General features: G+C 40.7%; 1 protein-coding gene across 1 annotated transcript in view; it reads right to left on the reverse strand.

The window, feature by feature from the left end:
• The window catches only part of LOC146812214 (protein-glutamine gamma-glutamyltransferase E-like), a 354,915-nt gene that overhangs the window by 16,415 nt on the left and 315,658 nt on the right, over nt 1-22,842 (reverse strand). The window contains exons 12-13 of the mRNA XM_085619244.1: nt 8,411-8,740; nt 8,071-8,231 (exon numbers count right to left, since the gene is read on the reverse strand). Coding sequence (XP_085475370.1) covers nt 8,071-8,231; nt 8,411-8,740 — 491 coding nt within the window. The remainder of the gene's footprint in view (nt 1-8,070; nt 8,232-8,410; nt 8,741-22,842) is intronic.

The raw sequence follows: 22,842 nt of genomic DNA on the forward strand, positions 1-22,842 counted from the left end.
AAAGTGAGGCAACGGTGGCATAAATGTGGCGCATGGGGCTTGTAAATCTGCCTCTTATTTTCACCTCAAAATCATATGAGATTTGTTTTATTTCGTACGGCCATACTGCCATGAAAGCACCTGATCTCAACTGATTTCAAAATTTAAAATAACGTTATGGTAACTTTACTATTTAAACCATGTGCCACTGATTAATTTAATGATGCCAATGAAAACTCTGCATAAATTTGATAACACTGCTTTAAGAAAAAGGAGACAATGTAAAAAAACAGAATGTTGCTAAAATACAGTTGTTCCTGTCTGAATATTAAGACTTGCGAAGGTTTGGTGAGCAAAGGAAAACAAAACTTTGGGACAGAGAAAATTACAAGGTGAATCGAACATCCCAATGGGTGAAGTGTAACAGGAACAATGAAACAAAATATTTCACAATTCAAAAAGTATTGGCCAAGTTTCCATTTATTGGACCTTTGCGTGGAGAGAAGTTTCAAGATTTTCACAACTAACTTATTTTTATTAAGGACATAAACGAGTATAATTTATTGTGTCACTCACTGTGAGATGTCACCTTAAGACTACACAACAACAGTGGAGAAGACCATTAAAGATATTTCTAGCTTTCACTTCTCTTTCCCATGTACATATGCTTAGCCTGTAAAATACCAAACAGGAATCCTACATTTTATGAAGTGAATAGGGATGTATGAGTTGAATATATATGCATTGGCGTGTCAGTGGTGCCCATTAACCATGTTCGGTCCACTAAAGAAAAGGATGCAACCAATAATGTATGAATAATCTTTGACACTTTAGGGCCCAAAATAGGAATTAAGGGGTGCTATGCTCTAAATTTACAGAATTAAACCAGGCCATGATATTATGGATGGTTTACAGATGGTGGAGCCACAGTCTTGAGGAGAGTATTTTCTGCAGGTCTCCAGTTTAACAGGGCCACCATTAAATGATTCCACAGTATAAAGAGAAAAGCATGACATGTGACAAATGTGCTTCTGGTTGCTGGCACATTTGTTTGAAGAAACATTTGTTTGTTTGGGGGTGTAATGCTCTCTCTACAGTTAATGAGCTTTTGTGTCCCATAGCTTTGATTGACATTACAGACTCCTCCCTGGAGCTTCAATAAAAAGTCCCAGAATGCTTCATTTTCAAGTTTTTAACATCAGAATTTACATATCGGCATCAGGCTATTCGCCCGCTTTTCTGGGAATGGCTAGAAGGGTAAAAGCATGGGTAAGATTTTGAGGATTTTGTTAAACACTTACATGGATCATTAAATCAGGATCACCTCTGGGTCTCTGTTCTGTGAAAACACTGAAGACTAAAATTTCGTTGGTGGTCCTGCCTTTTCTTAATGCTGGGAGCTGTATCGGGCTACATAACACCGCCAGGGGGTCACTCCCCTTCTAAAAAAACGCCCAGCACTTGATTGTGACTAGCCAAGCAAAATCTGCCCAATTTTCCTTTTATGAGTGTAATTTTAAGACCTGCCTCATTGATCCTTGCTCATTTCCAGGAAATATTTCAACTCCAGTGTACCAGTGAATCAGGGTTGAGGATGGTCCTGGACAATTTGTGATGGGAGAGGGATGGCAACAGTGTTAAACTTCCAGTGGTGCAATACCACAAATCTAGGCTCTCAGAGACCAGCAGACTAGCAGTGTAAGCAGTGCAGAGTAAAGGAGGACATCGGTTTGGACTGCCTAACTTCCCGTAAGTTTCTCAGTGGGCTGGGACGGATCAAGGTGCATGGAAAAGCATAAAATATGTGTGTGTGTGTGTGTTTCTGTTTATGCCGTTACCTTGGCATCTGTTAGACGCCTGGCAAACATCTAACTCCCTCCTTCTGTAGTCAGCCCTGGCACATGGTGCTCCTCTGGTGTTTATTATGAAATGTTATTTTATAGTGAGGCAAAACATGACCAACATTTGGTGGCATCAATCTGCATTTGCTGGGCATCTCTTCCATCGAATTGCAAACATTTGCAGGTGTGTTAAAGTCTGCCATCTGAGGCAGCTGCCTATGTGAGTGCTTCATATAACTGATATGTTGGTATTTGGAGGTTGAAATCACAGACTCAGTGAAAGTTGGTATTTGGGTAAGGGTAGTAGATATTTGGTGGATTTCATTCCCAGAACGTATGTAAAACTGATGTAAAACCATTTCCCTTTGAGTTGGGGGCAATTGTTGCAAGCGGTATTTATTTGGGATCAGATGGCACTTGAATCTATATCTGCTATTTTATGAGTCTTAAAAGCCTTTATGTTTTAACCAATATATTTGGTAAAGTGCACTGTAAAACGTGCTGTGTCATTTTTTTCCAGAATACTTTTCAGGGTGGACCTTCCCAAACCCTAAGGGAAGGGTTGAATAGCAGCACTCTTGCTCTGCCCACTCACTTGATGCGATTTCGGGTCAGTATTGGAAATGTTTATACCATAATGGCAGGATCTCTATCCAGGCCCCTGGATCGGACACTATGTGACCACATTTGTCTCACAGTCTCTTCACACATGAACGTTTCCTCTCCATTCGGGTGGAGTAGATATGGAGGACATATTCTGCCGCACCCAAAAGCTGGAAGCAACTTAGATGCCAGGAAGCTCAGCTCATGACGTAAGGCACGTCGCTGTTAGACCTCCTCCCAAAATCTGTGTTTAAGCTACAATAGATGAGTTGGGAGCAGATGAGTGAGTGTATTTGCAATGCCTCATTAACACCAGGGATATTTGTATTGTCAGGCACAAAAATAATAACACAGTGGGAAGCTATGTATCATAGCATAAAACATTCTGCACACTGTCTACATTTTAGCTACCCCTTTGGGATCGGATCACTGAAGTTACTATATGATGTGCCCTCCAGAGAAACGCACCCTGGACTTAAGTGATAATTTGTATGCCAAGGGAAAAGAATGGAAATAGCGCAGTGTCTGTTTTCCTGATGATAGATGTGTCCCTCTCTGGCTTTTCACCACCATCTGTATTTCAGTTATGCCAAGGCAGTTGATTGGTGGTATTTCATTGTGATCTGCCACGCCTGGTGTACCTCACAAACTCCTGGTCTCTCTATACATTGCTGTTGGACCTGCCCCTTTCTGCAGGGTCCACCTCAAACTTTTTACCGTGCTTATCCCCTTTTAAATGAATTTGTTTTTGTTGGCTTGACTACTTTCGGCACCGTACCACTGCTGACCCATAATAAATTGCATGTGCTCATTCCCTAAAACATGGTTATATTGGCATGTCCACAATTGCCATGCTTAATTTACTTATAAGACCATAGTAAAGTGCACTACCTGTGCCCAGGGCCTGTTAATTAAATGCTACTAGAGGGCCCGCAACACTGATTTTGCCACACATTTCAGTAGCCTTTAAACATGACTCAGGACTGCTGCTGCAGAGCCTGTTTGTGCAGTTTGAGTGCCATGTCGACTTGACATTTGAAACCCCTTGCCAAGCCTTAAACTCCCCTTTTATTAAGCATACAAAACACCTAAGGAAGGTACTAGATAGTTCATATGGCAGGCTGCTGTGTAAGTACAAGGCAGGACATGCACATTTTAGTTCTACAGGTCCTGATAGTGAAAAACTGCGAAATTCGTGTTTTACTACAGTGAGGCCTACCCCTCTCATAGTTTAACATTGGGGATTCCTTAATACATTTATTACGTGCAATTCCTGATTGAGAAAGAGTAGAAAAGTCATGTTTGGTACCTATAGATTTGTAATGAGGAATCCTCTTTCATAGCAAATTGGATTTATGATTACAACTTGAAAAATTCCACTTTTAGAAAGCTGACATTTTTCTGCTGTGAATCCTGACTTGCCAAAAGGTACCAATCCAGTTCTGGGCCTTCAAAAGGAGACCGAATGAAAGGTTTGATGACAATGCAGTGTCTTCATTGTATGGGGCTGAAGGACGATGCATTATCCAACCTTGAGACTCATTGATAACACTCTACCTTCATTGCAAATAGGCTCGATGACAACACGGAACTCAACTGCGTGACTATGAACAGACGCAGTGCCTCCTTGACGGCGTGACCTCAAGTAACCCCTAAGCGCTATTGACTTTTAAGCACTATATTTCGATTTAATCTTTAGAAATTCATAACTCCAGTTCTACTTATTTGGATTTTCGGGATTTTGGTCTTGGTTTGTTCATTACATTAAGATATATTTTTCTAACTTGGTGTGGAGTATTTTAGTGTGGTGTTTTCGCTGTTTTACTGTGTTAAGTGTTGCACAAATCCTTCAAACATTGCCTCTTAAGTTAAGTTTGACTAATTTGTGCAAAGATACCGGAGGGTGAGCACAGGTTAATTTAGGGTGTGTTTCTGACTTACCCTGACTAGAGTGGTGGTCCTTACTTTGAAAGGGTGCATACCTCTGCCAACTAGAGACCCCATATCTAACAATTGCTCATTTCAGTTCAGACCCATCTCAGCATTTAGCACACAGGGGTCAGCCATCTAAAAAGAACTACATTCATAGCAATTTGAATGTTTGGCTACAAAAGGTTGAGTTGGGCTACGTGGTTGCACCATTCCTGGAATGCTGTCCCTCTATATTGCAGGCCCAGCCTTTGGACAAGCCACAGGTTTACATTCCTGTGTTGTGAGCTCTAGTAAAATCCTTAGCAGCAAAGTCACACCTGAACAAAGAGACTTCACTCTTATATGGCAATCAGTCTAGGATATCACAAAAGGAAAAGCTTGATGGGGGTCTGGTGACTGACATATTTATGTGAGCCTCTTACATGTCGACCAACTTCCTTGTTGAAGCATTGTGAGTTACTCATTTAATGCTTCGGTGATTTTTTGTGCTTAGGTTTCATTTGTGGAAATGAGCTTTTTTACCAAAAAATGAAAGAATAATACTTAAGTCAAAATGTGTGCATTTCCAACTAATGGAAAGCTGATATTTCAGAAATAATATGGTATTTATTCAAAATGAAATACTGTCTTGTAAGTGCCAAATCTGTGTATTTTCTTAAAGTGACCAATTTGACTTTGAAGCAATTTAATGAAAATTGCAGCAAAAATGTACCATTTTGCCTTATTTCAAAAGGGATTAATAAATTGCCGAAATTATATTTTTTTAATAAAAAAAGAAGGCTAGCATTGAGAACTTAAAGTGTATATTTCCAGAAAACTGCAAGCTGATGTTTCAGAAAAAACAAATGTTCTTAAGAAGAATAAGTACCAGTCTGAAAGGACAAAATGTGTATTTTCAGAAGGTGACCTTGGTCGTTTTGACAGTTTTTAGGATATTGCACTGAAGAATGTAGTTTTCCCTTAGTTTGTCAAGGACCTTTTGAGAACCGAATGAGCCACTATGCTTGGAAAGGTCTGTACATGCAAGCCACATTATAAAGTATGGGAAAATGTCAAAGGACCCCCTGCTGAACTTTATGTAACACCTTTAACTTTGAAGGCAATTATTTCTCAATTTGTTTGAAAAACACTTGTCATCATGCGTTTTCTCAAATTTTCTTGGGGTAACTTTTTTGTCGTTAATCTGTCTCTGAGAATATCATGCTTGCTTGCATCACTCTCCACCACTCTCAGGGTTCCTCTGTCACCATTGCAGATCACAAACTAATTTTCAGCAAGGTTCTACAGGAACTGAACCTTAGGACATCTTAAATATTTGTACAGACTTCATTCTCCTGACATTGTGAAGTGCGAATATTCAATGCATGGTGTTATCTGTATAATCACACACACTAGTCCTAGTGTTGAACTAGGGACTGGAACTAGAGGCACAGGTCCTAGGGACTAGCTACCCTCCTATATATTATGTAAAAACAAAATGGGGCTGTCCCTAGTAATGGTTCCTACAGGCCTCTAGAGATGCAAATCCAATGGGGGCATCTCACAAAAAGTGAAGGACTGGCCTCACACACCACCTGGTGTCATGCTTCATCATAGGCCGTCCTCGCCCTCTAAAAACTCCGTTTGATAGAGGGCGGGCATACACCTGGAGACAGGGACGCACTTCTAAAGTTAAGTGGTGGCCTGTGATTTGGTGAAAAGTGATCTAAAAACCATTACATTTGTCTACAGGCAATTTAATTAAAGATCAAATGTATGGTAATAAAAGAAGTGGGCGGTGATATGGGAAATCATTATCCCCTCACCGTAAGTAAGGTCAACATGTTTCTGTTTTGTGTCCCTGAAGGGTACATAGCATTCGTCAGGACTGGAATAAATAATGGGCTCTGCCTTTCTACACTATGTGTTTGCAAGAACAACCACTAAAGGACCGGGGGTGAGGATAAAAACTCCCCATGTAGTGCAGTACTAAAATGTGAGAAGTATCTGTAGGAAAAAAGAACAAAAACACAAAACAAACAGAGCGTGTAAGTTTAATAAAAGCACAATATGCTTAACGTGCATCACCACACATTATGCCGCGCCACGTTATCTGTATAATACCAATAACACTTTTTGACATTTTGCTTGCTTCGTTTGTCTCTCTCCTTTGATTTTAGAGTTTCTTGAAATCACTTTGTAAATTAATCATGGTTCTTAACCGAATTTAATTTTAGCTTACTCTACACTGGTTTCAGTCCCTTTTTTATAATGGTTGCATTTAGCTACGTTTCATTGAACACTCTTGTTCTTTCAGCTTGGCACACAAAACTACAAAAAGGGTTGCAGAGGTAACTGAGAAATACTGTATCATATTTTTGCAGAGAGATGAGACATCCCCACAATCCACGTTCTTGAAAAAAAGCTGTAATGTAATGTTTCTAGACATTGTTAAATACCTCATAACTTGAGCCAGAACCCACAGAGCATGGACATATATGTTTTCCCAGTAAATGCAGTTGTGCATATATTTGTATTCAGTATGGAATTACTGGTTACCCTCTGGAGAGGTATGTGGTTGTTCACCCATAGGTGTTGTAAACCTAATATTTACTTCTAAGGCATGGACTTCATTTATTATGGGGCCTTATAGGTAGATGGGATATTGATCCTTGAAGGACTACCCTATCTTTATTCAACCCTCAGACTAAAAAATTGTGCTTCACTGCTATAACAATGGAGATATCTAAGAGTACTGGGTAATGCCCATGCCAATGTGTTCTATATTCAAGGTAGCAGAAAGGTCACATGGTGATTAGTGTTTTGGGTTACTGTACATATGCGGGTATGCTAGCATTAACACAGAAACAAACTCAGCCAAATCACCTGCACCCAAGAAATAAGGACCCTTCTTTGAAGGCATCAGTAAAACTAAATCTGATTAAACCATTCAATCACAGGGACACTACACTTAATCGTCTTTTCAGCAGATAAAACCATAAACAAATTGCCTCATTTTAATTACAGTCATCTGTCAGGAACGATAGAGTGGAAACAGGTATTTGGTGTGACTATGTATCAGCAGTAGCATTGAATGATTGGCAATGAGCCCGAAAAATCATCAAAGTAGGCTAGTGAAGTTTATTCAAATTAAAGACACAGTACCATAGAAGATAAACTCAACGTGGGGAGATCAGTAAAAAAAGACACACTGCCAAGAATTAGCCAAAAAATGGTAAGAGGTGACAGTCAGAGAAGCTAGAGGATGGGAAGTAAAAATGAGTGTCTAGATACAGAGGAGGTATAACTCAGATAATTTAGAATGGGTGCAAAAGTAGGAACTGGAGTCAATGATTAAACTAATGGCAGAGAGGTGAGGGAATGATTTGTAAAGAGACATGAAATAAACAACAACCGTCTCAAACAATGAATCAAGAAAAAACGGAAAGAGACTTCATGGATGAAAGTTGTGGAACGTGAGCAAAGAGCTGGCAGGTTACAACTGAGATAGATCTTATGACTGTGGATCCATGAAGGGTGACTTATAGACATATATACATAGGAGTAAACAGTAATTATTGGTAAGATGTTGCAAGGAAAGGCGTGACTGGTACGCATTGGGTCCTAGAATGACAAAAACCCAACAAATGTAAATATTGCTTGGCATATCTCACACTCCATATGTATCTCAGTCATCACACTCCCTGTTTATAAAGCCCCATGGTTCATTTCTCACCTGGAGGCTAATTGGAGGGTGTTCCACCGTGATTGTCTTTTGCACCAGAAATGTTGCCTGCCCTTCAGCTTCACAGACAGCATTGAAGTGGACATTGCAATTATCTTTTGACAAATACTTTTCATATTGGCCATAAGTAACCGTAAATGGAATCTCCTTTTCTGTAAAGTTACAGAAATTGACAAAAAATTAGTGCGCTATAAAATTTTATTTTTTGATCTTCCATGCATAACACAGATCATTAAAAAAAATCCTAAGGCATGCAAACCACCACACTGCACCTTACTATTGACCTGCCAAAGAAGGAAAGTGGAAAGAAGCCAACTATATGGTAAATTACCTTCGGCAGGACCAAGCTTGACTGAAGTTTTCTCCCCAGAGACCTCAGTTGTCATTGTCCCATTGTACAGCATGGATGAGGCACAGATGCTCACCACTACATTCTTGGCATGCTCTGTGCTTGAGTTTTTGAGGATGAGGATCAGCTTGACATCCTCACCAAAATGAATGGACTGAATGATCTTGAATTTACCAGAGACATCTAGCTTGGCTGATGCAGTGGCATCGGCACAAGCATCAGCTGCAGCCTTCCACCTTGATGTAGGTGGAGGAGCGGATCCAAACAGCTTGTTATATGCCTTTGTAAAAACTTCTCTCTCCTTCTTGGAACCTGAGCAGAAGCAAAAGAAAATGGAAAACTCCATGAACAGATTTAGTATAAAGTACAGCATTGTGTTGATTCTGTTGCTGCAAAGGCAGCATTGCACTCATATGAAGATGTTTCTGCATATATAGCTATCTTCCCACATGCTGAGAGAAACAGGAAAGTTGAAGTGTTCCCATCAAGACCTTATGAGAAACACCCTGCAAGACCCCTAGGGAACACATTTTGTATGCTTCAACAAACCCTCCCTGCTCCTGCCTGATTTTATGAAATACATAACCTCCATTTTGTCTGCAACAATATCACCATTATCAGATAACTGGTGCTTACATTGATGTGTATATTGAGCCCTAGGAGAAAATACTCATAGTTGGTCAGTGGTAGAAGCACATTTATTAAGGGGACAGGCATCACTCATTTTACGCGAAATTTGGAACTCACTTTTAATCCATACAGTCTGCTCGCAAATTTGTGCCACACTGGTAATGCCACGTGTAAGCAAACTGTTAGAAGCCAAATTTATGCCAGATGGCAAAGAAGCAATTTTGAAGGCATGCCCTGTGACATTGAGACAGGCAACATAGCTGAAGAATAAAACTGTCATGATAACTATGCTAGGCCGTTTCATTCTAGTGTCAACTAGAATTGTATATACCATAATCCCCATGTAATTTACCAAGGACACATTCAGGTGAAAAGGGAGACACGCCTTGCAGCATGAGTTTGGTATTTTGTACCTTAGCATGAGGAGAAGATAATGTGTTTTCTCCGTCATGCTACGTAATTACTCATGATTTCTTGGAAAGGATTCTCTCAATTGGGGTGTTTCCCAGCCACTTGTCACAGGTGTTCCAGCGGGATGTCCAGCTTCCTTCTAGTGGTGAAGCCAGTACCATAGCATGCGCTTCCCGTGCTGAAACCAGCCTCGGCCCATGCAGGTAAGAGAGGTGGGGCCGGGTGGGGGGATTTCGACAGACGATGACGAGGGAAAATTATTTATTTTATTTTCCCTTGTGGTCGTCTGTCGAATCCCACCCCCAATTTGGCCCCACCGGCCTACTACTCTTACCTGCACGGGCCACTCCTGGCTAAAACTTTCATTCCTTTATACCTCCTAGTAGACTGAATGGATGCTGTTTGAGTGGGGTTGCATTCCTTTGGGCTGACATGCCCAGCAGGGGTTTAATATTCCAGGGAAGGGCGCTTTTCAAGCACAGTTATTTCTATTCTGATTTATGGTGATACGCCGTATCATCATCTATATTTTTGTTTCTGCTTCATGCTAAAGTGTTCTGGAATTCATAAAACAATTCCCAGGTGAAATATTGCTCTACAAGACTTCCTTAAGGATTCTGGAGAGAAAAAGTCAGAGGAAACACAATTATTGTTTTTTAGGTCAAGCCTGGGCAGCGTATCAGCTGCTCTGCGAACCATGCTTTATTGGAGTATATACTTGAAGCCCGCCCACTGTGTCATTGTCCTTCGTAAATGCTGACTTACGATTCGTTATTAGGCTTGTTAGTCCCTCCTTAGTACCACCTAGTCTTCATTTGTAACCTCCCATGAGGACTGGCCCTTTTACTTTGGTTATTGCACGGTATGTTTTCTTTAGTCTGTAAGCACTTTCTTTAATGAGTTTCTCTTACTGCAGGAGGGTCTCTCGTGCACAGTTGTGACCACCTGCTTGTTTATTTAACTCCTGGCAAACAGGGAGCTCTTCAGGGGCCATGGGAGACAGAAGGGGGCAACTCAGCAATGCCTTCAAGCATTTGGAATGCAACAGGTCTCGCATTGGCGAGAGTTTAAGCTATTGGCATTGTAAATGACAATGCCTTTTATTTATGTTTTAAAAACCAAAACCTAAATAAAAGGCATTGTCATTTACAATCTATTAGCTCAAACTCGCGTTAATGTGAGACCTATTGCATTACAGATGCTTGTTTACTTTTTATGTGGTGTAACAGTTAACAAGTGCCATCGAACTTTCATGGCAAATGATTGCTATATTAAAGGAAGTGCTCATTTTGGATTTAACATTAAAGAGACTCACTACGACATATATCTTCCTGAAAATTGCTTCTGACGAATGTGTGATATGGTCCACTAACAAGAGGAAACCAACAAGGAAGTAGTGCAGACCATAATAAATTCTTTTGGTGTCTTCCTCTCCCCATATTTCTTTAGAGAGAACATATAGAGGCCCTGGTCATTAGCCATATAAGTTAATATTTGTTTAGAGATTCTGAGATACTTCCCTCGTTGACATAATGTATATAATAGAGGGAGAAGAGTATACATATTCATCGGAAAACTAATGATGTCAATTTCTCATTTTGTCATTTCAGCCCACTTTCCCTGCTGTTCCCTTCCCCTCACCTGGCACCCCTGAGGTCCTGTCTGAGTCACTTGGGAACTCCGTTGTACCTGGAGGTGGGCCTTTACTGAGTATCGTGCAATTCCTGAGAAGTTAATAGTGAAAATCTTGACCGTCCTGACAGAAAAAAAAATTACCTCAAGAGGCACAGGGGCCCAGACTGTTCAATCTAGTTCACCTGAAGATTAGGGCCATTTTTTATACAAGTAAATTTCTGGAGTAAAATGATCAAAATCATTCAACCAATACAACACCATTTGCCTTCACCTGGTACTATTTACACCATATATTTTGAGGCTTAGTATTCTTAGAGAGACAATTCAGAATGAGTCTCTGCCTAAATTATCTTTTATTTCCTCTTTTAACCTCTTCTACAACTCATTCCTCTCATGGCCTCCTCCCACATGCCTCCATTCTTAACCTGTGATTTATCATTCCTAAGAACATATGCCCTCCGATACCTTCCATTTGAAAGATGGCACCTTGGAATTCAACAATAGTTATTTCCCATTCTATCCAACAGTGAAGTGGAATTGTCTTGTGCGACCTTTGAAGCTGACACTGTCAAACCTTCCTTCCGGAGCTAATCCTCAACCATAAAATAATTATTGATAAGCACCGCCTTTCTTCCCCCTTCCAATATTGCTTATCTTTGAGATAAAGATGTAGGTCACTACAATGACTGCATACTGTGGAGGAATTATGCAAACAGAATAACTATAGTCACTAGAGCTGCTAGGCAGGGCATGTACGTCATCAGTGTCAATGGTGCACCACTATTCAAAGATGTGGTGACTCCATTTACTGCTGGATGGGGGTCAGTGGGTCAGACACACTCCCTGATAGGATCCTGCATCCTCCCCCTAAAGGATCTTTTATATTATTCATGTTTCCTTTACTTCTCAAATAATCTGTCAGGAGCAGCTCTAAAAGAATGACTAGAGGGAGAAACAATGCTGTACTTTTCCTCTCCCACTTGCGTATCCAGTAGCAAGTGACAGAGGGACCAGGAATTGAAATGGAGACTCACAATGCAGAGCCAACGTTCTTGCAGGGGAAGGAAAGATGCTTTCCATAAAACCTGTCCATTATTGCCTCTTCGACCATTTACAATAGTTGTGACCCAGGCCTGCCTTTATTAATTTTATTTTGATAAAGTTGCCTTCAACCAAGATCATGCAGCCACACCAAAGGTGCATTATTTAAAAAGAGAGATTCATTTTCCTTTCACCAAACAAGTGACAGTGATAAATGAAATCCAGACAAAGACAGATAAAAGGAAAGACCACTGAAAAAAAGAGTTACCTAGCATCACATCATCATGACAAGCTATGATGTACTGTTGAGAAATGGAAATGCTGCATGAACTTACAGCTAGAGAGGAGGCGGTAAAGGGAAAAAGAGAGAGAGAGAAAGAAAGAAGGAGAAAGTAAAAAGATATTGGACACTGTACAGAACGTCTCTTTTTCCTCCGCCCACAATAAGACACAAACTTAAGTTTTAGTGAAGGTTGCTTGGGGTAAAAAACTGTATGATTTCATTGAAGTAGATGTAAAATAGTACAGTTAAGGGATTGTTATCCAGTTAAAGTAAGCCTTTGATAGAGAAAAAAATCACATGTACAAAAAAAAAAAAAGGATCAGTGGAAGGAAGGAGCACTCTCAGGAAGAAGATGCAATGAAATTAGGATGAACACAAAGAAACTCAAAATATGGAAGCTGAAAACAGAATAAATGGAAATTAGCCCGGAATGGGATGATGAACTACGTATAGTGAAACTGTTTACTTTCAAAGTGTAGATATCAGGGTGTAGAGGACAATTTACAGATGAGATCAAAGCCATTTATGATGAACTGTTGGAATTAAAATAGTAATTACAGGTTATGAGTTTTTATTGAGAGTGAGAACCTAGAAGATAACTACCAATCTGATTAGAGGTACAGACGTGGATTATAAACTGTAATTCTGTCTGCTGTAGGTGATATTCTGGCTGTTATTGATAATGATCCCTTCCCCATTAAACATTTCCTGAATGTATATGCCCTTTTGTGACAGCGTAGACAACACACTACTGATGAACTCCTTGGTGTCTGTTGTCTGGGCCCTGTAATGTTTTATAGAATGCTTATGTTCTGTTGTTCCAGAGAGGGAGCAACAGGACACAAAAGGAACTTTTTTTGTCACCAACTTCAACAGAATTTGTTGTCATGTGGAGAATCACGTCCCCTGTCTTATTCACCTCACGGTCTTAGTGATCAATGGAGTTTTTTCCATTCATATACAGGCAGCCTTCGGATATGTCATTTTAATATGGGATAGTTTTTTCCCTAGTGTCAGGTGGAAAACTATGAGGGAGAATTGTTTAAAGATGGAAGTCTTTCTACTACACCACCATCATACATTGAAATCGTTCTACATGAAACCACTGCTGTTGGAAAGTGGGTTATTAGAAGTGGCAAATGTATATCTGCCACTGGCAATAAGGCCATCAACACAATATAGGGCTCAGTACAGGTCTTAGAAAATTATTCCCATGCTCAACCCTTGTTAGCTTGGCTGCGAGAAAGCAGGCTTAACTTCAAAGACTGGAATGTAAAGCATTTAAAAACATCAATTTAATAAATAATTAAGACATACTCACAATACAAGTCCAACATCAATTTATACGTAGGAAGCAGGAGATTTGAATTTGTAAAGATTGACAGGCACATGCATATAAGCTTTTTGCGATCGCAAACGGTGCGAATCGCAAAAATCGTCTGTTTGCGATCACAAAATTAGCTTTTGCGATGCATGAAACAACTTGCCACTCGCAATTTAAAATAAATCGCAATTATTTGCGATTTCTTAAATTGCTATTGCATTTAAGGAATCGCAAATTGCGATTCCTTAAATGCAATGCAAGATGCCTTTTAAAATAGCGATTTCGCTATTTGGGCCCGCTATTTACCGCAAAATCATACAGATGATAAATAGCGTAAACTGCATTTTTGAAAGTTGTAGGTTACACATACACATGCCCTTGGGACATGTGTGTGCGAAACATACGTGCACAGATCGATTCCAGGGGTGCAACAGGGTGTCCTTTTGACACCCTTGCACCTTGAAATTGCATGCGCAATTTGCGAGTACCTATTGGTACTCTCAAATTGCGCATGCAATTTCCTATTCATTCCTATGGGCCTGTAGGCCTGAATGGGAAGCCATTCCTTATTTGTGACTCGCAATTTGCGAGTCGCAAATAAGTAATGTGTGGGAATCGCTGTTTTTATAGTGATTCCTACATGCTTAGGCTTTTGCGAGTCCTTAATTGAGATTCCTTAATATTCACAATTAAGGACTCGCAAAATCCTACCTTGATGCATCTGCCTGTTAGGACTTTATAGCACATAGAAACCTATTGCGCCTATTGGGATATCTCACCATGCTAGACCGGGTCAAAGTTTAAGGCCGACCACGATGGAGCCTTGCACGGCTACCCCTCGCAGTAGGTCTAGGTCAAAGTTTTTACCTTCTGACTTGGAAACTTTTCTGGAGCTTTTCTCCCCTGGGGTCCCTCGAAGCTCTTATCCAGTGTGGATTCGGTGAGGGTTCTCCGGCTTGCCTTGCAATTAGCTCCCGGTCAAACTTATGGATGTCCGACCTCCGCAGCTTTCCAGCGGGACGAACCAGGGATCCAGGCTGACTCGCGGTCAAAGGTGGGTGGCTTGGCTCTTGTGGTTGGAGCCGTTCACCTTTTCTATGTTCAGACTTAGAAACTTTTATTGAGCTTTTTCTTGCGGGTCCCTCAGTGCTCTTTACCAGGCTGGATTCAGTGAGGGTTCACCATATTGGGTTTCTACCTACTGGACCTCAGGAGCAGGACGAACCTGGACGGTAGGCCAGCTCGCGGTTGAGGATCGCCGGCTTGGCTGGCCAGGTCGAGTCGCTCCACTTATGGAGCTTTTTTCCAAAGTTGCTCCAAACGTCTGGAACTTCTCCCTGAAGTTCCCCAAAGGGTCCCAAGGCGTACAAAACTTACTCCAATTGTCTGGCAGCTCCAAGATGGTCCTAGCAAGTTTGGGACTTCAGTTCCTACAATCCTCTTGGACAAAACCCTTACAAATCCACTGGTAGTACTCCAGGCTGACGGTTCTTTGTGATGATATTCCAGGTGAGCTCTGTTAACCTGCAGCTTGCAGGGAGTCCAGTCTTTAGTCCTTTTGAAGCAAGTTAGGTCCACAGGGCTGTCCTTCAGGTTGTGCAGCAGGTACAATCTTCAGAGTGCAGGGCCTGGTTAGTGCCAATTAAAATCCTCAGCATGATCACTTCTTCTCTCTTAAGTTTCAAGCAGCAGATGTAAGAGGCTCGGCCCCTCTATGATACTTACTTCAAATTTTCTGGGTCAAACAGGAGGGCACTCATGTCCAATGAGGTGCAGGGCAACACCCCAGGGCATGACCACATCTTCCAAAGTGAGGCACTATTTTCTCCTAGAGAGCACCATTTCTCCAAAATTCATAATGGCTGATTTTCCATCAGGGAGAGAAGAGCTGGCTAAACAGACCCCCAGGATGGTTAATCTCCATAGTCTCTCCCCCCTTTGCCTCTGCTAATTTCTTCCCTAATCCCACCATCTAGCTGGGTTCAAAGAGGCGAGGAGTAAATTGAAACTGACTTCTTCTGCCTGTCTCCTCCTTCCATTGAAGAATATGGTTTACGATCCCTCTCCCTGCATTGGCATTCCTATGTATCAGAACCCTGCCTTCCCAGAAGGGCTGTCTAACCCCGGGGGCTATTTATCACCTCATCAAAGGGGCCTGGCTAATCCACTTAACTCTGAGCAATCAGGACAGACCACTGGAAGTCTTATAACATCTTGTCTGTACACTTTAGGAGAAATTCAACAACACCATATTGTTGGATTTATCAATACCACTCTAGGAAGTCTTAGAATAGCATTATGATTCTCCTAGCTGGACTAATTAGTTAATAACTTCATGCCATGTTAACCTATGTGGCAGGGGATTTGCAATTTGAAAAATGACTTGGTTCATTCTTCCATCACCAGGGCTTATAAAAACATATCTTATAAGGATCCTGCCAATATCTACAGGACCCAACATCCCTGGTATAGCTAGGGGGGACTTTAGGGGTTCTGAATATGTAAACATATGGCAGATCCTCACTCCACAGTGTTCCTAGCACAAAAGTGGATTTTGGGAAGCAATGTATAGCAATGTGGGGAGTGAATGTACAATTTCACTAAACCCAGGGCATATACAAGTCATTTTATAAGGGTCCTCATTATAAATACATACCCTCACCCCTGGGACACCTAGGGAAGACCTAGGGGAGACCCTTGGGATATCTAATATGCCCAAACATTGTAGTTTATCAATTTTGTAAGTGCCTCTAACACCAAAGTCGAGTTTGGGCACAATTTGCATTTTAAAAGCAGTCCTGCAACACGGGGATGCTTTTAAACTGACCTCAGGCTTCAGCAGTCCACACAAGCAAGTGCAGAAAGGGCAGCTGACCTCTAAACTGCCATGCCCCATTATATACCAAGGACTTAAAGGTAGTTGCAATCCGTTGTCCTATTATGTACTAGGCCTCCATAAGGGAAGTGATGCAAATCATAGGGGCACCCTAACCCAGTGGTTCCCAAACTTTTGACTCCTGAGGACCCCCATTAAGTCACCACTGGAAGCCGGGGACCCCCAAGCAATTTTTCGGATTTAAATTTCAAACATTAAAACAGTAATTCGAAAAAGATTAACACACGTGTACACACAAAACAAATACTCGATTAACTAATGATTTTAGGTGCATATTTACAAGCCCCTATCACCATGGGAACATCACTTTTTGAGACGTTCCCGTGGCGATAGGGGCTTTGCCTTATTTACAAGGCAGCGTAAACCACTCAACGTGGCTTAACGCTGCCTTGTAAATAAGACTCCCTTTCACCCAATGCTTAGTGTGAAAGGGGTGGGCAGTGGGTGTTGCGTGGGCGTTTCCCCTGCAACACCCATTGATTTTGATGCGGCCCCCTATTTACAAGGGCAGCGTAAACGGGAGGAAGCGCCAAAATTAAGACCAGGGAAAACCTGGTCTTAACTTGGCGAAACAAGGAGAAATGCTTAATTTCTCCTCGTTTTTGCAAAACGCCTTGGATTGTTTATGTTCAGCAAGGTGACCCTTCCTGCACATCAACAATCAGCACACATAGAAGTGACAAAACAACATTTCAAGATTTTTTATGTGCAGGAAGGGGGACCTTCCTGTACATAAACAATCTTCCCCTGTTAAGTGTAGCGCCAGCGCAGGGTAAACGCAGGGCTGCACCATATTCTTGTAAATATGGTGCAGCCCTGCATTTCTGAAGTGGCGGAGTGTGTTGTTAAGCCAAGGAGGCTAACAACACTCTCCGCCACTTCTGTTGTATTTTATATTGAAAGAATTTGCAAGAAAACAAAAAAAGTTAATGGGAAGGTTGGTGCTGCATCTCCGTGACTAACTTTTCAATGGTTAGTTTTATTTCACAGTACGAGGCTCCTGCTCCTGCCAGGGCCAGACTGGAAATCCAAAGCAGCCCTGGCAAATTATTTCAGACCTGTCCCCATACGGTGCACACCAAGTGCAGTGAGTGAGCCTGACCACTACAAAGGGGGCTTTGGGAGGCTCTACCCCCAAAACATTCAGGAAACAATGGTGCAGTCTACAACACATTTATCATTATATATTGAATTGTATTAGCTTTTAAAGAATAGTAAATGAAGACCTGACTATGCACCAGAATACGACAATCTTTCTGGGGGGTCTTCAATGATTCCCCCACTATTACCCTCCAACAGCGCTTCTCATCTCCCCATAGCCCCTCTGTCACCTATATTTCATTTTTTATAGCATCTCTCATACCATTGTAGGATGTCAGAGCACTTTACATCACACACATATAGAGACAGTGAATCATACGTGTAAATCAGTGTATAGATAATGTTACATAAGGCAAAGGGGACTACAAGGTGTAGAATTCACATGTCATTCATACTGGTAGGCATTGTTAAAGAGTGCTTGGTCTGGAGAAGCACAAACTCAGGATTCAGAACATAACACAGTGGTTAGCACTGACTTTAAGAATAAAAATGTATTTCCTCCCAAATAAACCTTTTTAGCAGCATCAGGATAATGAAAGACTGGGAAAAAAAATAAGTCCAGGTCCATCAGAGTCTGTTACCACCAGTGAAAGTCAGCAAAAAAGTTGGAGGGTGCCCAGGGCACAGGATGACTTTGCAACAACTGCTCAGTACTCTGCTGTCTGCACTCAAGGCATGCCAAAAGGTGTGACTTGGATTATGATCACAATACGTTTTCTCAGTTGGGACCACAGTTCAAAGGGATGATTTATCAGCTACGAGGGACGATATGAAAACAAGTTACTTACCTGTAACTTTGGTTCCCCAGTATTGGTAACTTTCATAGATTCTCATGCTTTGTATCATTCCCCGTCGTCGGAATGGGAGCCTCGGTAAATAAAAAATATATCATAACCATAAAAACAAAAGAGAAAATATGCTTAGGCCTCATCTCATTTTGTAGCATATCACCCTCTTTGTGTAAAAGAGCCCAAACTTTTGCCAGGACCAATCAGCACAGCCTCACCCTTTGGAACCTTCCTGAGAGAGCTCAGAGCCTCAGATTTTCGTAGCCGTTGTGCAAACAGCCACTACCTCAGTAAACCGGCAGAGCTTTCCCAGGGGAGGTGGGTGGGCGCATGACAAAAACCCTACGATATCTTATGCTTTCAGGAGACTCATATTACATGGAAAGATAGGGATCTATTAAGAATACCTGGATATAATCTGCTTGCAAATACTACTCAGACTACTAAAACTGGCGGGGTGGCGATTTTTGCTAGAGGGTTTTTGGGTCAGGCTAAACGTAAATTAGTGGACGATTTCGGGAGGTGGGCTATAATTGAATTAGATTTGGGAATAACAATTTGCTCGATCTATGCTCCTAATTTAGACGATTCACGAATATTTGAAGAGTTAGAGCTTGAGCTGGCCACATGGCCCAAGATGTTGATATTTTGTGGGGATTTTAATATTTCTTTTAATCATCAAGGAATACCATATAATCAATACATGACAACCTATACAGGTAGGAAACCTAATGTCTTCAGGGCGCTTTCTCAACTCAAAGGAAGTTTTGGTTTAATAGATATTTGGGCTCTAAAACATCAACTAGATCCCGGTTACACCTATTTTTCATGTCCTCATAACAAATATGTGCGGATTGATTATATGTGGTTAGCCAGCGAGCTGTCACTTGGAGTAGAAATTGACAAAAGCCCTAAACTACTGTCTGATCATAGTATGCTCATTTTAACTATTAACTCGAATAAAATTTATAGACCCCCATTTAATTGGACCTTTGATAGAAAACTCTTGCTAAGTAAAGAATATATTGAACATATCAAGATTTGGGTACAGGGATATTTCGATTGTAACCGATACAGTACAACAAGGAATATGGTTTGGGACGGCTTTAAGGCATCTCTCAGGGGCGAAACTATGAGCTACGTCGCCAAATTGAGGAAAAAGGCAGCCCTGGTTGATCAGCAACTAATGTCGGACTTAGCAAAAGCAGAGCAGGAACATATAAATACTATAAATAATGGAGACAATAGTCAAGAATCACTGCGTAAGCTAATAATTCTAAAAACAGAGATTAATAGCAAACTTAATCAAAAAGCTGCTGAAATTTTTCAATCTAATCGAAATAAACTATACGAAGACGGGGAGAGGGTTGGAAAACAACTGGCCCTTCGCACCCGCCAAAACCATTCATCTAACAAAATTAACATTATTCACGCAAATGGCACGTCCTATACGGAATCTGATAAAATATTAGATGTCTTCAAGAGATATTACCAAGATCTGTATAAAAATGAAGATTCTCTTGAGACAGATAAATTACAAGGGGGACTAGGTGATTGGGGCCCGAGCAACATTCTCGATGCAAATAGCAGAGCAGAATTAGAAAAGGACATTACCCAGGAGGAGGTACAAATGGCGATAAAAGATCTTGCACCCGGCAAGGCAGCGGGCCCCGATAAGATCCCTATAGATCTGTATAAAAGCTTGGGATCAATAATTCTACCTTATATTCTGGATCTCTGTATAGGGATACAGACGAATGGAACCACCCCGGAGTCTTGGAGAGAGACTAATATATTGATATTTCTTAAGAAGGGCAAGGCGCCAATACATCCTACATCATATCGTCCTATTTCGCTAATAAACTCAGATACAAAAATCTATGCAAAAGTCTTGGCCAATCGGCTTAGGGGGGTGGTTGAACATCTGGTCTCCCCGTGGCAACATGGATTTATCCCTCATAAGGGAACCACGGATCATACCCGCAGGGTGATTTCATTATTTGATATCATGACAGTGACGGGGGGCCAGATGTCCATGATCCTCCTCGATGCCGAGAAGGCCTTTGATCGAGTATCTTGGAGATATCTTTGGGCAATAATGGATTCTAATAATTTTGGGCCAGGGCTTATCAAAGCAATACAAGCCATGTATCGAGATCCGGTAGCAAAAGTTCAGACGATGGGCTTAGAATCGAGACAATTTAAAATTCAAAGGGGCACAAGACAGGGTTGTCCTTGTTCCCCAATACTATTTGCCCTATATATAAACCCCTTGATTGAGAAACTACTTGCAAATGTGGCTATAACACCAATCAAAACAGGCATTTATGAAACCAAGGTATTGGCCTATGCTGATGATGTGGCGATTGTGACACCTGATCCCTATGAGGCTTTAGTAGAAATCGAGAAAACAACTCGGTCTTTTGGAGATATGTCAGGATATTCTCTGAATACTGGGAAAACTGCTGTTATATGCACAAAAAACACAATTTTTAATGACCCTCGAAAGACACCTAGCGCTACATACTTGGGTGTTTGCATATCCCCACAGATGGAGAATATCAACAAACTCAACTATGACCCCTTGTTAGCCAATATTAAAAAGGAGCTACTGAGGGTTAATAGTCTTAACCTTTCAATTATAGGAAGAACTAATTTTGTTAAAATGAACATTTTTCCAAAGATCTTGTACTTATTTCGGGCGATACCCATCTTAGCTGAGGATAAAACCATTAAAATCTTTGAAACCCTAATTTCTAAATTTATCTGGGGATATGGCAAGATCAGAAGATCCTCAAAATTTATATCTCTCCCACAGCAAAGAGGGGGCCTAGGACTCCCTAATATAACTCTATACCTCTGGACATCCCTTCTCCAAGGGATGTTCTCGCTACTCAGTGCTAGCCCTCGGCCCTATAGTACAGCAACTATATTTATCCCACCTATATATGAGTTGGCTGTTGGCGAGAATGCAAAAGGATTATTATTACGACAAATTGAACCATCTTACTTTAAGAAGGTGAAATTTAAAATTATAGTTAGTGCTTGGACTGTTTGGAAAAAAATCTGTAAACATTGTGGTATTACAAAACTAAATAGATATACACCCTTATGGCACTCTTCCCTTTTCTCTGCACAAATCAATGACGATATAGCTAAAAGATGGGAGGCTCTTGGGGTATTATCAGTGGGGGATTTCTTAGATGACTCATCTAGCTCGAGATTCCTCAATCTCCAACTTAAATTTAATATTCCGACCTCTGATCTCTTTAAATATATCCAAATAAACTCTATTCTATCCGCAAAGGCCGCACAAATCTCGCTGAAGTCTGTTCCTCTTCTTGAAAATATTGACAGAGGGGGGAAAAATTCCAGTATAAGTACAATATATAGGCTATTGATGGAACAATGTCAAGATGACATGGAAAGAACTGAAACATGCTGGGCTTCTAAATTGAATAATCCAAATGTAGATTTAGATAAGATTCTTTCCCTCGCTGATAAGATTTTCCTTACAACAACTCTTAAAGCACAATTCTATAAGACTGTATATAATTTATATTTTACACCCGCAAAACTGTACACATGGGGCAAACGAACAGACGATAAATGCCCGCGGTGTGGGATGGGCCCGGCACATTTAATACACATGTTTTCCGAGTGTAGTAAATTGACAATACTTAAAACTAAAATGTCAGATTTTTGGGAAGAGGTTTTTTGCCATAAAGTACAGATGTCTCCTACTTTATTTGTGATCGGGCATGACAATACTTTGAATCATACTAAGGAGGAAGAGATGTGTCTTTTTCTGGGTATGGCAGTATATAGACTGATATTAGCCACTAGATGGAAAGACATAGATCCTCCTAATTTCCAAGTTTGGATGACTCGCTTTTTGGGTATAGCAAACCAAGAAATGGCAATATATACAGTTAAAGGCAAAAAGGCTAGACAACGGGGCGCTCTGATTTGGATGCCAATTACCACTTGGAAAAACAGATTTTAGTTTAGTTTAGTTTGTATATATTATTTTGGGTTGTCTCTGTTGCTGATCTTACTTGAAATATATTCTTTTGCATCTTTTTTCTTTTACCATTATCTTTGGGAGGTACCTAAAAACTTAGACTATTATTTGTAGTATTGTATTATTGCATATGATTCTTATTGAAGCCTTGGTTTGTATATGTTGTACGTAATGAAGTTGCCTAATAAAAATTTATATAAAAAAAAAAAAAGAATAAAAATGTATTTCCTCCCAAATAAACCTTTTTAGCAGCATCAGGATAATGAAAGACTGGGAAAAAA

This window comes from Triturus cristatus, chromosome 7 (genome assembly GCF_964204655.1).
Source record: "Triturus cristatus chromosome 7, aTriCri1.1, whole genome shotgun sequence".
Taxonomy (NCBI): Eukaryota; Metazoa; Chordata; class Amphibia; order Caudata; family Salamandridae; genus Triturus; species Triturus cristatus.